The sequence below is a fragment of the Ursus americanus genome, chromosome 18, assembly GCF_024610735.1.
Source record: "Ursus americanus isolate L20-20 chromosome 18, mUrsAme1.1.p, whole genome shotgun sequence".
Taxonomy (NCBI): domain Eukaryota; kingdom Metazoa; phylum Chordata; class Mammalia; order Carnivora; family Ursidae; genus Ursus; species Ursus americanus.
The window spans coordinates 46,060,267-46,077,938 of record NC_142144.1 but is presented as its reverse complement, the minus strand read 5'-3'; the positions used below and the strand labels follow the sequence as shown (position 1 = coordinate 46,077,938).

The following is a 17,672-nucleotide window of genomic DNA, read 5'->3' as shown; positions in this document are numbered from 1 at the left end:
ATCTAAACTCGTAGGAGGTGCTTTTGGACATAATAGTATTAGCAACTATGTTGAAAGGATTGAATGGGTCCCTTACAAGTATTTGTAGTTGTTATCATCACCAGCAGCAGCAGTCTCGGCATCATTTTTGATAAAGACTTCGATAAACTCTGTGCAATTTGGTAGCTCCTTCAGGATCATCATCAGAGAGTAGCACCGTAACATTTAACGAGTCAACAATTAGGATTAAGGTGCCATCGAAAACGAAGCAAGCTTCAAAAAACGTGTTCTTCATCCCAAGTGAATGTGGAAACGAAAACTATTCTAATAAAACTTTGTCATACCCACCATATTTGGGGATCTTCTTATCAGGGTGTTCTGGACTGAATGTGTGTACCCCAAGTTCATGTTGAAACCCTACCCCTCAGTGTAATGGTAGGAGGAGGTGGAGTATTTGGGCGATAATTGGGATTAGGCGAGGGTGTAGGGGGGAGGTCTCGTGAATGGGATCAATGCCTTTATGAGTCACAAGAGTTTGCTTCCTCTGTCTGTCCCCTACCAGGTGAGGATACAAAGAGGAGTTGGCCATCTGCACCCCAGAAGAGGCCTCTCACCGGAACTGAGCCATGCTGACACCCTGATCTTAAACTTCCAGCCTCCAGGATCCTGACAAATCCATTTTTTTAAAAGATTTTATTTATTCATTCGACAGAGATAGAGACAGCCAGCAAGAGAGGGAACACAAGCAGGGGGAGTGGGAGAGGAAGAAGCAGGCTCATAGTGGAAGAGCCTGATGTGGGGCTCGATCCCATAACGCCGGGATCACACCCTGAGCCAAAGGCAGATGCTTAACCGCTGTGCCACCCAGGCGCCCCCTGACAAATCCATTTTTGTTGCTGACAAGACTCAGTCTTTGCTAATTTGTTACAGGAGGCTGCGCTAAGACTGGGGGCATCATTCGCTTAGCACTTCTGACATACTAGTTGAGATCGTGCTTACGTATTTCCAGTTCAAATCACACATGACAGAGAGGAAGCAGTCATGTATAACTATTTAACTTTTGTTCGAAAAAGACCTGATATCTGTGTGCATAGCGAAAAATGTGGATGCCGAATCCGAGAAAGAAGGGGAAGGATGGCCCCGTCTGAAAGGCTTGAGTAATAATGAGAATAGGAATAATGAGAAAGGAAACAGCAAGAAGTAGGAGATGGCTGCCAGAAAGAAGACACTGCTGTTTGGCTCCCCACCCCCAGCAGATCGTCTCAAATACAATTTTAAAATAATTTTTAGGGGCGCCTGGGTGGCTCAGTCGTTAAGCGTCTGCCTTTGGCTCAGGGCGTGACCCCAGCATTCTGGAATCGAGCCCCACATCAGGCTCCTCCGCTATGAGCCTGCTTCTTCCTCTCCCACTCCCCCTGCTTGTGTTCCCTCTCTCGCTGGCTGTCTCTCTCTCTGTCAAATAAATAAATAAAATATTTTAAAAAATAATTTTTATACTTCAGGTTTTGAAAAAATGTTGGAGACCATACCAGTTGTTCCCTAATCACGGCCCGCTCTAAATATTTGCATCAACCATTCCTTTATTCACCAACCAGTAAGAAGGAGGGCAGTGAAATTAGCCACTTGCTGGATTTCACGTACCAGTGACCGTCAATGACTTTCAGTATCTCCAGTGTCAAAACCCTTTTCCTTAACTCCTGAGTTTTCCTGTCAACTTGTTAATGAAGAAGAAAAACTTACTCGATTCCAGGGCCAAAATTATTTTATTTATTTTCCTATTATCCTTGAAAGGGCAGAAGGAGGATGTGATTTCTTTTCCGTGTAATCTGCCCATGGAAAAATATTCTCAAAGCACTAGGCTATTTTGCATGGTTTCTTAGAAAATCCACATGTGCTTTAATGCCAAAGTGGGTGTGTCGGGTCAGTCAGACAGAAGCTGATAAGGAAAGAAAGGATTTACTGGTGAATCCAGACTCATTAAAAGTTTAAATATTTTTTGATTTTATACTTTGTCACATGCTGATCTAAAGATCTATTTTTTAGTACAATATATTTCTCTATGTTTACAATTATGATACATGTTTATGCATATAAAGACTTACTCAATATGTGACCATGTTAGGTATCAAAGAAAGAATATCTCCTAATTTGCTGTCTGATTTTACTAATTCCTGGAGTGAATGTGAACTCCTAGCCCCCGGTTATGCAAAAGTCTTTATTGACATGACTGGGAAAATTCTCTTTTCCCCATGCCACACTGTTGTATATTTTAAATATTCAGAAGATGGTCCGTTTCAATATTTTAAAAAAGTGTTCAAAGTTAATTTAAATTTTGCATTCAGCCGATTTTTAACATCCTCAACGCTGGTGAACGTGCTTCCATAAAGCTGATCTGCCTGAGAAATGGAAGTTTGGCCCATCTGCATTCCCACTTCCGTACTCACATGTACACCTTCCATCACTTTGTGAAACTCTTCCTCATCCCAGGGCTCTGGTGCACTGCCCCAGGTGCAAAACCTCTGTGACACCAGAGGGACAATTCCAGAAGGCTTAGCTTTGGGGAGAGATTCCCTTGATGCAAAGTACAGAAGGTTCTGGTAAGATGCTTAGGACTGACCTTCTCTCCTCTCTGGATCACATTTTTGTATTCCCTTCAAAAGAAGTGAACATCAAATGTGCTGAATTTTCGATTTCTTCATCCTCAGCCCTACAAGCACCTGTAGGCTTTATCTTGCTTCTGTCATTCTGTCCATACCCAAACTTTTTGAAGTTCCCTGTCATGTCTGTTCCTATTTCACCTTTGGATCTTCCTGCACTCACTGGAATGTGGCTCCAGCCTCTCTGATCTCCTGAAACTGCTCAGCCAAGGTTTCCAAGAAACTACACCTTACTGAGGTCAGAGATTGCTATCAGTCACCTTGGCTGACATTTCATAAACATCTGGCCCTTCTGAATACATCGTCCGTGTTCAAGTCTGACCTCCATCTGGCTTCTGTGTCTCACTATCTTCTGCTTTTCTGCTCTTCCTCCTCTCTTTCTTTTGGTGATATTCCCTCTTATGTTGGGAGAAATTTGGTGTTCCTCAAAATTCTCTGCTAGGTGCCACACTCCTCTCTGCACATACAGACCCAACCTCCCAAATAGTTCAGAACTATTTAACCAAAAGTCAAATAAAAATTATTTAACATTGTCACAGAGACCCAAGAAATTGTCAGACATACAGATCTTTCAACTGAAAAGAAGGGAAGAAGTAATCTTCAATAGATCATTGAGTTTGTTTCCATCAATGGTAGAAAAGTCAAGTTATATTCAATTGTTGTTATTTTTTTCAAGATTTTATTTATTTATTTGACAGAGAGTGAGACAGCCAGTGAGAGAGGGAACACAAGCAGGGGGAGTGGGAGAGGAAGAAGCAGACTCCCAGTGGAGGAGCCCGATGTAGGGCTCGATCCCAGGACTCTGGGATCACGCCCTGGGCCGAAGGCAGATGCTTAATGACTGAGCCACCCAGGCGCCCCCAATTGTTATTTTTTAAAGATTTTATGTATTTGTGTGTGTGTGTGTGTGTGTGTGTGAGAGAGAGAGAGAGAGAGAGAGAGAGAGAGCACGGACAGCAGGGGGAGCGACAGAGGGAGAGGGAGAAGCAGGCTCCTGCTGAGCAGGGATCCCAAAGCAGACTCCTGGGATCATGACCTGAACCGAAGGTAGATGCTTAACCAACAGAGCCACCCAGCTGTCCCTCAATTGTTGTTTTGATGTGAATAAGATATAGCTTCAATCCCACTTCAAAAGTTGACTAGAATGTTATGAGCTTGAATATTTTTAATATGAGAAGTTTTGATGTTTTATGTTGTACATTTTCATTTAATATCTGCTGTCAAATATATCATGTGGATGAAGTTGACTGGGATGCTGAGTGAGTTTCCAGGTTCTTCCTTTGCACTCTGCAATCCTGTTCCGCTGGCTGCCCTGCTGTCCCGCTGGCAAATAGGCCTAGAAGTCAGGGGAGCGTGGTGTGGACACGCGACTTCCTTCCAGTGACAATCACATGAGGCTGGCTGGTGACTGGCTCTGTCCAACGCATCCTCATTGTGGTGCAGGCGAATCCTGCCATCCCGTCTCTCATCACCCTGTCGCCACATCATCCCGTTGGCCATCGTCCCCTCATCTCATCTCTCATTGTCCCATAGCCCCATGTGTCCTCTTGTCACTCTGTTGTCCCATCATCCATTGTCCCTTTGTCTCATCTCTCATTCTCCCCTCGCCCTATCACCCCATGCCTTCTCCCTGTTGCCCCCATCCTCCCATTATGGTGTCGCCTCATCGCCCCATTATGTCATAGTCACATCCCGTCCTGTCAGCCGGTCCCCACAAGGCCCCATTGTCCCGAATTCCCATCATCTCGTCGTCCCTTTGCCCCATGGACCCGTCCTTCAGTCGCCCTGTCATCAAATCTCCCCATCACCCACTCCCTGTTGCCCTGTCACTCCAATGTCGCATGCTCCTGTCATCCTGGTGCCTCATCATCCATTACCTGTCACCGCGTGCCCCCATCTCCCCATCATCCCATCTTCCCATAGCCTCATCGCCCCTGTGTCTGATCGTCCCATTGTCCCTTCATCACATCGCCCAATCATGCCAGCTTCCCATCTTCCCATCACTTATCGTGCCAAGCCCTCATTGCCCCAGTGACCTGCCATTAGTTGTCTGTGGATGTAGCTTGTGTGCAACCTGGGCTTTGGGAGTTAAATGCAAATGGTTTCTATTTTATTATTTTCGCAGATAAAGTGACTCAGCCCATTGTAATTACGTCGACTGCTGAAAAGAAAAAAAATGTTGATAATATCTGGGTGAATATCTAGCAGCTAGTGAAGTTAAAAATTATTTTCTGAGATGAAGCAAGATTTGTATTTCCTTACCTTATTATAATTAGTATGTATTTGTATGAATTTTTAATTTGAATATTTTGAATGGGAAAGATGGCTCAGCAACCAGAAGTTAAATACAAATTATATTTTAGATTGCCATGGAGTGGCAAAAAATTGTCCAACCTGCAGTCCTCTCCGCTGCAAATAAGTAAAGGAGAAATCTGGAATGCATGCTTGACTTAGCTCTGATCAAATGTGGGAAAGTAAAGTTATTCCATCATTATTTCGGTGTAAATAAAACAAGTTTCAATCCCATTGAAAAAGGGGCCTAAAATAGTGTGAGTTGGAATATTTTTAATATGAAAATAGTTTAATATTTTGTTTGACGTTTTAATTTAATAGGTCCTGTGAGATAGTTCCTGCTGACCAAGTGGACTGCGATGCTGTACGGGTGCTGGTACTCCTCCCTCGCAGGCTACAACCCTGTTCCCTGGGCTGCCCCGCTGTGCTGCCAGCAAATCGGTTTACAAGTCAGGAAAGTGCTTTGCGGGTGCATGACTTCCTTCCAGAGATGATGCAGATGATGGCGGCGCCCAACTGGCTCAGTGGAATGCGTCACCCCTGTGGTCCAGGCGTGCCCTATCCTCCCATTGCCCCATTGTCCCGTTTTCCCATCGCCCAGAGGTCCCATCATTCCCTCTCCCCACCATCCCATCTTCCCATTGTCCCACCATCCCATTGTCTCATCATCCTGTCACCCATTTGTGCCATCTTCCCATCATCCATTGCCCCTCTGTCCCTTTGCCCCATTGTTCCTTAGTCCCATCACCCCAACCCCATCTTCCCATAGCCCCATTGACCCATTGTCGCATTGTCCCATCATCCCAATGCCAGATTGCTCCTTCCTCCCATGGTGGTAATGCTCCATTCTCCCAGCTTGTCATCGTCCAATCATCTCCTTATCCTTCCCCCATTGCCCCATCATCCTATGGTCGCATTGTCTTGTCGCCCCATCTCCTATCAGCCCGTCGCCTCATCGCCCCACTGCCCCATCTCCCATTGTCCCATTACCTCTGTGTCTTAGGCCAGTCGCTCCATCACCCCATTGCCCTATTGTCCCATCCTCCCATTATTCCGTTACCCTGTTGCCCCGTTGCCCAGTCACCCTGTTGCCCTATTGCCCTATTGTGCCATCATCCTGTCATCCCTAATCACCATTGCCCCATCGTCCCATCCTGGTATCATCTCATTGCCCCATCATCCCATTGTACTATCTTCCTGTCCCTCAGTCACCCCATTGTCCCATCATCCTGTCATCCTGCCCCCCAACTTTGCCTCCTTGTATGGGGCCAATGTCCCAAAACGTCCTGTGCCCTAGTCCTTTCACCTCAACACTCCTTCATCACCCCTTTGCCCCATCATCACATTGCCTAATGGCCCCATTGTCCCATCATATTCTCACCCAGTCCCCTCAAAGCCCCATCATCCCAAAGCCCCATCGTCCAATCGCCCCCTTGCCGTCTCATGATCTCAGCGTCCAGTCATCCCATCCATCTGTCAACCAGTCACCCCATCATCAAGTGTCCCCGTCACACTGTCACCTCTTCGCCCCATAGTCCCATCACCCATGTGCCTTCTTGCCCTCGCCCTAACGTGGCATAGTTCTGTTATCCCACTTTTCAAAACCCCATCAACCCATCATCTCAGGGTCCATCCGCCCATTGACCCATCAGCCCCTCACCCGTCATCCTGTGGCCCCCATCGCCTAACAGTCTCGTCGTCAGGTCACACTGTCCTCCCTACACCCCATGGTTCCATTGCCCCATCTACCCGTCCTCCCATCGTCTCGCCCTGTCCCCTGCCCCCCTCTCTGTGTCGGTCATCGGGCGCACACATGGCCCTGAAGCTATACACGCCACTGAAGGTGCCCCCATTCTGAGTCTCAAATCCTGTTTGGTGACAACGGTCTGCCTGCAGTTTCTGCGCGAAAGCAGAGCCCAGGTTTCAGGGCTGAGCTCAGAAAACGCAAGGTCCAGGACTTCCTCCTGGCCGAAAATGTCCTCGCCTCAAGAGCCACAGAGTGGCATACTCAGTGGAAAGGGCGACACAGACGCCTAGTTTTGCACACTACCAAAGCTGCAGGGCGCTGGCGCCTGAGGCCGCGCAAGTCAACCTTGGGTCACCATCAGCTGCGGGAAAGGACACCGCGCACCCTCTCGAAGCCGTCTGGAGAATCGCCGAACTCCTCCATGGCCCACCTCTCTTAGCTAGTGGCAGTAGCCCTGCTCCCCTGCGTCCCTGCCTGCTCCCTCGCTGGACCCTGGCCTGGTTCTGTAGCCCAGAGTGCACGGGCATCCTCGTACTCATGACACAGCTGAAAAGTGTCTCCTCTCCCACGTGCCTGAAGGACAGAACCTACTTCAGAGTTCCTTGGGAAAGAGGGACCGTCACCCAAACCCAGAAGACACAAAGCACCTGCTTCCACCGCCAGATGCTCCAGCAGATCTTCGGCCTCTTCAGCACAGAGCACAGCCAGGCTGCTTGGAGCCACGCCGCCCTGGATAACCTCCTCTCCAGCCTTCACGGCTGCCTGGAACACCGGGAGCCCAGGGAAGAGGACACCCTGGCCTGTCTGCATTTGGGGACTGTTGTCCGGAAGGATTTCCGAAGCACCCATCTCTACCTCGAGGAAAAGAAATACAGTCGCTGTGCCTGGGAGGTGGTCAGAGCGGAAATGGAGAGGCATCTTTTCCTTTCGCACCCCTCAAGGAAAGGAGAAAGTGATACCCAGGACTCTCCCTAATCAGTGACATTCTGTGCTGAGCCCCCCAAAACAATCTCAACTCATCCCCTATTGTGGCACCAGCTGAAAAGATCTGAAACCAAAATCATGAAGTTTTTTAAAAAATGGAGTGCACTTCACGAATTCACAAAAATACGTTTAGACAGAACAGCATGAACTCCTTTCTTAAATAAACGATTTAATGACACCATTGTTTTACTCTGTTTCTGTTTGGGGGCATATTTGCTGTTTCCAGAGCCAAAAGTCTCACTTTTTATGGACAAAGGTCTGGAGGAGAGTGTAGCGTTGAAGACATTGGTCAGGTAAGTGCATGGCAGTTGCTGGGACTCATGGACTCAGAGCTGCAGCAGTACAACGCAGGAGTTCCTGCTCAGATGACTCTTCGGGATGGCGACTGGCTGCCTGAAATGCGTCCCCGCGGCATTCCAGGCGCGTCCTATCCTCGCATCGCCCCATCGTCCCATCGCCCCAGTGTCCCGCCCCCCTCATCCCATCAGGGAAGCCTGTGCCTGTGGCTGACCCCTGTCCCACCGCAAATCGCTGCAGAAGTCGCAGAGTGCGTTGTGGGCACACGACTTCCTTGTGGCGCCTACTCAGACGGTGGCGGTGCGCGACTGGCTCTGGGCAATGTGTCCCCGCGGCGCTCCAGGCGCGTCCTATCCTCCCATCGCCCCACCTGCCCGGCGCCCCCGTCCGGTCAAATAAGCCCGTACGGGTGGCTGAACCCCTCTCCCATCGCATATAGGTTTAGAAGTCTGTAGAGCGCATTATAGCTGTGCGCACGACGTCCTTCTAGCGCCAACGCAGACGGTGGCGGCGTGTAACTGGCTGAGCGGAATGCGTCCCCGCCGCGCTCCAGGCGCGTCCTATCCGCTCTTCGCCCTATCTTCCCATCGCCCCAACGCCCCGCTCCCTCATCGTCCATAAGTCCATCCTGAGGCCCCATCATCCCCCATCATATGTCCCCATCGTCCCATCATCCCATCGTCCCATCATCCCATCGTCCACCGTCCCATCGTCCATCCTCCACTCATCCTGTCTCCTCTTGGCCCTATCGTCCCATCGTCCCATCGCCCCATCGTCCTGTCACCCCGTACAGCCATCGCCTCATCGTCCCCTCCAAGTATCCTAACATCGCCCCATCGTCCTATCTGTCCTACCGTTTCGCCGCAGAAGCCGGTGCCTGTGGCTGCACCCCTGTCCCATCGCAAATCGGTGTAGAAGTTGCAGAGTGCTTTGTGGGCACACGATTTCCTTCCAGCGCCAACGCAGACGGTGCCGGTGTCGGTGCTCCACTGACTGCTTGGAATTCCCCGCGGCACTCCAAGCGCGTCCTATTCTCCCTTCGCTCCATCGTCCCGTTTCCCCCAGTGCCCGTCCGTCTTCTGTCCGTCTTCTCTCCCCATTGTCCCATTTCATCGCCTGTTTGTGCCATCGTCGCCCCGTCTCTTTGCCCCATCTTCCCCTCCTTCCATAGTTCCATCGTCCATCCTCCGGTTATCCTGTCCCCCATGGGCCTATGGTCCCATCGTTCGGTCATCCCATACCGCCATCGCCCCATCGTCTTATCCCACTGTCCCGCCCGGGGAAGCCTGTGCCAGTGGCTGCTCCGCTCTCCCATGGCTAATCGGTCTAGAAGTCTGCAGAGCGCGAATGCATGACTTCTTTCCCTTGCCGACGCAGCCACCGGCGGCGCGGGACTGGCTGGGTGGAATCGTATCCTCCCATCGCCCATCCTCCCCTCGCCAGTCAACCCAAGGGCCCTGGCTCCCATTCCTAACGTCATCGTCCCGCCATCGTGTTCTCCGAACGCCACCGCGGCTTCGCCACCGTCCCCCGTGTCGAAGTGGCTTCGCCCCGTGGTGTCTCACCCGTCTGGGCCATTGCTGAAGGGGCTCCGGTCTGCAAACGTCCCAGCTGAAAGTGCAGCGTGCTTTGTTGGAGGTTGCGCGAGCTAAAGCGAAAGCTAAAGCGCGCAGGGAGAGGGGAAACGGGAGGGGCAAAGGCTTAGCAGGCTCCAGAATCCCTACTGGGGATTCGATCTTAGGCTTAGACTGTGAATCATGGCCCAAGCCGCAGGCAGACGCTTTAACCCACTGAGCCACCCAGGCCCGGCCCCCCCCCGCGTGGGTCCTTAAAGCAGCACCCAAATGGCTTCCGAGGCCGCTTACGTCAGTCTTGGGCCACAAACAGCTGCCGAAAATGACACCCGCGCGTCCCCTTGCGGCCGCCTGGAGAATCGCCGAACTCCTCCATGGCCCACCTCTCTTGGCTAGTGGCAGTAGCCCTGCTCCCCTGCGTCCCTGCCCGCTCCCTTGCTGGACACCTGCCTCGATCCATAACCCAGAGTGCACGGGCATCCTCGTACTCATGACACAGCTGAAAAGTGTCTCCTCTCCCACGTGCCTGAAGGACAGAACCTACTTCAGAGTTCCTTGGGAAAGAGGGACCGTCACCCAAACCCAGAAGACACAAAGCACCTGCTTCCACCGCCAGATGCTCCAGCAGATCTTCGGCCTCTTCAGCACAGAGCACAGCCAGGCTGCTTGGAGCCACGCCGCCCTGGATAACCTCCTCTCCAGCCTTCACGGCTGCCTGGAACACCGGGAGCCCAGGGAAGAGGACACCCTGGCCTGTCTGCATTTGGGGACTGTTGTCCGGAAGGATTTCAGAAGCCCCTGTCTCTACCTCCAGGAAAAGAAATACAGTCGCTGTGCCTGGGAGGTGGTCAGAGCGGAAATGGAGAGGCATCTTTTCCTCCTTTCGCACCCCTCAAGGAAAGGAGAAAGTGATACCCAGGACTCTCCCTAATCAGTGACATTGTTTGCTGAGCCCCCAAAACACTTTGTGGTTAACAGAAAAAAAAGTATGCTTTATATCTATACCATTTTTTATTTTTTGTTCATTCAATTTTTCTATAGAAAACTTCTTGTATCTGTTTCTCAGTAGAAGAGGAATCAAGTCTGATTATCATCTGATGAGAAATGGATTGTACAACTCACTTACTCATTATTACATTGTTCACACTTTAAGTAAAAGATAGACTTTCTCCAAGCCAGTGTACATGTTGTGGTCAGGAGAGAGGGGGACATAACAAATCTGCTCCTTTGTCTGTATCATTGAGTTTTGTAGAAAAACCAATTTCCAAGCAATAATCCCATTTAATTAATATTAGTTATTTTAAATGGGATAAGGACAAAAGGGAAAAAAATGGAATCTCTCAGCCGACTTCGGAAGCAAACATGTCAGGAATAAAAACAAAGCAGTAGATATCTCCTACAGTTGACCAGTAGACATGTCCGAATGCAAATATTCTTTAGAACATGGATATTTGAGTCTGCCATTTGGAAGCAATTCTATCAAATTAAAGCCCAGGAATGGAAGTGGTCACAAGGGAAGAGAGTGTAGACTAGAAAAGAACTTACAATTGATTCTCTTCAGGCACCTGGATAGCCCAGCCAGTTAAGTGTCCTTCTTTGGCTCAGGTCATGATCCCAGGGTCCTGGGATGGAGCCTGGGGTCTGGGTCCTTCTCAGCAGGGAGCCTGCTTCTGTCTCTGTCATTCTCCCTGCTTGTATTCTCTCTCTGTCTGTCAAATAAATGAACAAAATCTTAAAATAAATTGATTCTCTTGTGGTTTCTGTCTGACAGTTTTACTTCCAAGTACAAGGCCACCAACTGAAACCAAGAGTTGTGTGAAATTTCTAGGCTTTCTGAAAACTCTCCTAGAAAAGGCCTTGTTCTCCTCTTTTTCTCCTGGTGACTATTTTTGGATATGAGGGAATGTCCCTGTTACAATGATGTAACAGTGGCTGTAGCAAAATGGGAATAGAAAGCAGGATTATTTTATTCTGTGGCTTGTCAAATTATTTGCAAAGGAAGAGTGTTCCCTCCTACCCAAGATGGACTAAGACAGTGACCACATCTAGAGACCCGGCTTGTGTTCTCTGCATATGGACAAAGAAACAAACAAAGAAACAAACAAAATCCTCTAACCTGGAAAGAACTGACTCTATTAGTGTAATAAGACACTTTCCCTAGCTTTTACATATTTTTGGAAAAACATAGTTTTTAAAGAAAGATTTAGTTATTTTATTTTTTTAAACAGAATGGGGAATGAACCATGCGAGACTATGGACTCTGGGAAACAAACTGAGGGCTTCAGAGGGGAGGCGGGTGGGGGACTGGGCTAGGCCGGTGATGGGTAGTAAGGAGGGCACGTGTTACATGGAGCACAGGGTGTTATACGCAAACAATGGATCATGGAACACTACATCAAAAGCTAAGGATGTACTGTATGGTGACTAACATAACATAATAAAAAATTATTATTAAAAAATGTATACATACAAAAATAAATTAAAAAGCAGAGGGTAAAAAAAATGATTTTCTCAGCAGAGGTAACATTCAAATTCAGTACACCAAAAACAAATGTCAACTAAATAATTTAATTTTTCAAATGCTGTTAGGAAATTGGAATGGTTTTAAATATTTAAATACATTGAACGAATTATTATGTCTTTGTAGAAATTGTAAATTTGCATATGTGCTTTATAAATTACAATTTATATAAGTAAGTATATTATAGGTCACTCATCAAATTTAGTCATAGAGTTGAACACCAATAGCTCTAAAATTTGGCTTTTAGCTTAAAATTGTTAGTCATTCTTAACCCTGCATTGAGTTAAAAATAAAAAGTAAATTTTACACTTTCTTTTGTATCTGCAAAGCTCAGATATAAGTACAGTTCCTAACTTTATCCATACTGTATCCTTGTTATTAACTTTTCTGGAAGGTTCAATTAAAAAACATCAAAGGAGACTCTGGAGGCAAGGGCAATCATGAAAAATATGTACATAGAGTTGGGTAACAATGCTCCATACCAGTAGAACGTGCATAAGGAAAGCAAAAAGAGAAGTGGACAGTAAGGGAAACGTTCAGAAATTGAAAACTCCTAAGTCCCCTACTTAAGGCACATGCACAAGGCAAGATGCTGAGAGAACCTAGAGCCACGGTTCCCAGACTTGCCCACCCCAGCCAGGCCAGCAGCCTCTGCAGGATCCCCAATGGCCCTGCCCTTCTCCTTCTTGGTGGCCCTGGTGGTGCTCAGCGGCAACTCCCTCTGCTCTCTGGGCTGTGACCTGCCTCAGAACCATGGCCTGTTTGCCTGGAGGGCCTTGACGCTCCTGGGACAAATGAAGAGAATGTCTGCTAGCTCTTGTGACGGGTACACACGTGACTTTGCCTTCCCCAAGGAGGTGGTTGATGGCAAGCAGTTGCAGAAGGCTCAAGCCCTCTTGGTCGTGCATGTGATGAACCAGAAGATCTTCCACGTCTTCTGCACAGAGGCCTCATCTGCTGCTTGGAACACGACCCTCCTAGAGGAATTCTGCTCGGGACTTTCTGAGCAGCTGAGCGCCCTGGAAGCCTGTCCCATGCAGGCGGCGCGAGTGGGAGAGACTCCCGGCATGAATGTGGACTCCATCCTGAGGAACTACTTCCAAAGAATCTCCCTCTACCTGCAAGAGAAGCAATACAGCCCTTGTGCCTGGGAGACTGTCAGAGCAGAAATCATGAAACCCTTGTTTTCATCAACAATCTTGCAAGAAGGACTAAGGCGCAAGAAATGAGACCCATTTCATCATGGAAATTATTTTCATTGGCTAATAATATCACACTTTCCCGAGTTACCTGCCATGTCAAAGACTGTCATTTCTGCTGTCCTGGTGACATGAACAGAATCAATTTGTCACATATTCTCAGGAGTATAAAGCAACATCAAGTCAACTCTACAAACACCTGTCGCTTTCAGATGACCATGCTGATCTACCTATTTATTTATTTCACTATTTATAAGATTTAAATTATTTTTCTTTGTATAATAGTAGGTGTATCTTCACTTTGTGACAATACAAATATACATGCTTTACATTTATTAAATTTTTTATTTTTTTGTACATTAAATGTTTCTATAGAAAAATTCTTGTATTTGTTTCTTACTGAAGGAGGAGGGGCGCCTGGGTGGCTCAGTTGGTTAGGTGGCTGCCTTCTGCACCCTCGGATCAGCCCTGCATCAGGCTCCTGCTTCTCCCTCCCCCTGCTCTGGTGTTCTTGCTTGCTCTCTCTCTCTCTCCCCCTCTCAAATAAATAAATAAATAAATAAATAAATAAATAAATAAAAACTTAAAAAAAAAGGGGGGAAACAAGTCTGATGACGACCTGATGAAAGAATGGATTGTACAACTCCCTTACTCATTATTTCATGATTCTCATTAGAAGTAACACCATAGACTTCCTTAACGTCAGTTTGTATGTTGTTGTCAGGGTAAAGGCAGAGATAACAAATCTAATCCCCTATCTGTGTCTTTGAGTTTTGTAGAAAAACCAACCTCCAAGCAATAACCATAGTGAATTAATATCAGTTATCCTAAAGGGTAGAAGGAGAAAAAAAGAATATGGGAATTCTGAAAGCAGAAAAGGAAGCAGACAGGTCAGGGAATAGAATCAAAAGTACGAGTTACCTTCCACATTAGACTGGTAAACATCCAAGTGCGAATATTCTTTACAAAATGCATCTCTGAGTCTGCCATTTGCAAGCCATTCCACTCACCTAAAGCCCAGGAAGGGAAGTGGTCGCGTGGGAAGATACTGTAGAATGAGAGAAGGACTTAAAACCGATGCCTCAAACCTCCACTGGTTAAGGGAGAAAAGAGCCACACTGGAAACAAAGGTGGAATGGCCCTAAGGCTGTAGGGTAAGAGCGAATATTGGTTAAGAGTCTATTTCAAAACTGAAAAAGGCTTCAAGGAATTGCATCATTGCAAAAGGTGAATGGAAAGTGCCCATGAGGCTGGAAGGAGAGGGCATGTGACCCAGGTGCGAGCTGGTTTGACTGAATTACTCACCAGAAACTATACTGGGGGGGGGGGGGAAAGGGCAAGGAACAGAAGAGAAGCTAGTGACTATAGATAGAATATAGTTTGGAGAGATTTACCTTCTTTGGGCAAATTAAACTTGGATGAAAAAATGAAAAAATAATTGCAATGGGTGATGTAGTCTGATCTCTGCTAATCAATGTAACACATACTTAAAGAGAAGCAAACAAAAGTTAAAAGGTGTAAAGAGCGTACAGGAACATTCTGCAAATGAAAAGTACCCTGTTCTATTTAAGAGTCATGAATAGAAAGAATTGGAGAGGAGCTGGGGGTCACGGTGCCCAGGCCACCAGAAGCCCTCAGGTGCAGCGCCCAGGCCATCTGCGGTGCTCCTGCTGGTCCCCTGTGGTGGCCTCTCAGCTCTGGGCCGTGACCTGCCTCCCAGCCCCGGGAGGCTCCACAGGAGGACCTGCTGCTTCTGACCTGGAGGAGGAGGATCTGTCCCTTCTCCTGACTGAGGGACATCTCCTCTGGGACATGGTGGGTGGCCAGCAGGTCCAGGAGGGCCCAGGACACCTCTGTCCTCCACCAGATGCTCCAGCAGACCTTCACCCTCTTCCTCACCGGGCACCGTGTGCTGCCTCAACACGACCCTGCTGGACAAACTCCCCCCGGGGCTCCAGGGGCAGCTGGAATCCTGGACACCTGTGTGGTGCCTGCGATGGGGGAGGGGGGTCTCCCCCGGGGATTGAGGGCCCTACTCTGGCCTTGAACAGGTGCTTCCAGAGAATCCATCTCCATCTGAGAGAGAAGAAATATAGTGACTGCCTGGGAAGGTGTCCGAGTCAAAATCAGGAGACCCATCTCTTTATACTCAAATGAAGAAATAAGGAAAGGAAAATTTTAAAAAAGGTGGAAAGCAGGAATAGGACCTAGAATGCTATTCTTGACCTACAACACTAAGTCACATGCCCCTGTGTTCCTTCTTTCTAAGGACTCTTCTTTCTGCTTCAGTCATAGAACGCATTGAGTTGAATTATTCAAAACTGTGGTTAAAATGTGTCTGTGAACATGAGTATCTCTAAGGGCATCCTCCATAGGAGAGAGCTATAATGAAGTTGTTCTGTGTTCATATATTGCAGGACCCTCTGGATTCTTGTTTGACACGGAACCAGTTGGAAACTGTATTCCTGACGTCACAGCAACAGCAACAACAGCAACCACAAAATGTAAGACGATTGAAAACAACAACTCTTCTCAGATCCATTCACAGCTGAGGTCCCAGGGCCAGCCTCAGCGCTGGTAACTGGAGAAAAAGGAGCATGCAGACAATCCCACAGGTATTGGTAGGAACACAAGCCGGCACTGAAGCATTGCTCGAGGCTCTGTGTGCTTCCACTGGAAAGGTACAAACTCCAGGGCTCCGTAGTTAGTGGAGCCCACAGGTGTGTGAGTTTTACCTTCAGAATCCCCACTAGGTTCCCCCTGTGAAGATCAGAGAAAATCTGCTGGCTTTTCCAGCAGAGGGAGGGGAAAGGCATCATTCTAAAATCCTCTTGAGTTTCCTCTTCTCCTCAGTAAGAGGCCTGCCCGCAGGGAACCTGTCCTTGCCCAATTCACCTGGGGCAAGGGAAATCCGGACTCCACGCCGCTCTAAGTCTCCTGTCTTCCCGAGCAGAGTGGTGCAAACGCTGAGCAAGGCCACCTGTGCAGGTCACAGCCAGGAGCGCAGGCTCACATAAAGCCTGACACAGAATCCTAGCTTTAGAGAGCATTCTCTCCCCCAGCACATCAACAGGATTCCCATGGAGTGGTGGCATCACCACTGAAAAGGACAGCACGTGTCAGAAGTCACTGAAGAAGTCTCTAGGACAGACAAAAGCAGGGACACCGGAGGAATTTAGGCTCTGACAGCTGTGGCTACCACACACACAGTAAGCTCAGCCATGTGCTAGCAAGAGAAACACAAAACCTCACCCTAAAGCCCAATTTTCTGCACTTCCTTTTACCCAGTGTATCCTGTTCATCTGTGCACAAGAGCTTCCATGTCAAACAGAAAGGTGAGAACCAGTTTGAAGAGATTGAGCATATGTCAGAACTAGACTCAGAGATACTAGAGATTTTGGAATTATCAGACCAGGAATTCAAATTAACTATGATTACTATGCTGGGGGGGGGGTCAATGTATTCATACATGCATTCTTTGCCTTTATCTGTGCCACACTATCTAGCAGAGCTAAGATAGTTTAAAAAATAAAATAATTTTGTTCATATAATATTATGACCACTTGATAATATGTTCAGATAACTATGTCCATCTTTTTTTAAATTTTTTATTTATTTTTTTAAGGATTTTATTTATTTGACACAGAGAGAAAGAGAGAACAAGTAGGGGGAGCAGTAGGCAGAGGGAGAGGCTGGTTCCCCCTTGAGCAGGGAGCCCAACGGGGGGCTCCACCACAGGACCCTGGAATCATGACCTGAGCTGAAGTCATAGGTTTAACAGACTGAGCCACCAGGCGTCCCTGTCCACCTTTTAATTTGATTTAATTTAATTTAAATTTAAGGTTTTATTTATTTGATAGAGAGAGTATGAGAGCACAAGCAGAGTGAGCTGTAGAGGCAGAGGGAAAATCAATCTCCTTGCTGAGCAGGCTGCCGGACCTGAGGTTGGATCCCAGACCCTGGATTCATGAACTGAGCAGAAGGCAGACACTTAACAGGCTGAGCCACCCAGGAACCTCTCCACCTTTTACTTTTATCAAGTTATTTTCTTCATTATTTTATGAAATTCTTTTGAGGAAGACATTTTGGATTTCTTTATTCTTAAAAAAAGTAATAGCTTGACTGTGCAACCCATAGTGAAGAATCCATGGTGAATTCAACTTACTCAGTTTTAGCACTCAGTTATATTTCAAAACTGCATATTTCTAAGTTAGGGAGTTGTAGTTCTGAGAATATGGAGGTGAAAAAAGGAATTTGAAAGTCTATTCTTTGGGATCTTTCAATTTAGAAGAGAAAGAGATATAAGAACAGCCATCATGCTTGATGAATACCAATTATGTTTCATGGTCGAATGAGAGGTAGAGGACAAAGGATTCTGTCACCAGGAGCTTGAAGGAGGGATGCCAAGAAGAGGGGAAAGCA

At 47.5% G+C, this 17,672-nt stretch overlaps 1 protein-coding gene across 1 annotated transcript; it reads left to right on the top strand.

The window, feature by feature from the left end:
- The first annotated feature begins 12,599 nt into the window (after nt 1–12,599).
- Nucleotides 12,600–13,280, top strand: LOC123781260 (interferon alpha-1/2-like). Its single transcript, XM_045780665.2, has one exon. It carries the CDS (start codon nt 12,717–12,719, stop codon nt 13,278–13,280), a length of 564 nt encoding a protein of 187 aa, XP_045636621.2. The 5' UTR covers nt 12,600–12,716.
- The last annotated feature ends 4,392 nt before the right edge of the window (nt 13,281–17,672 follow it).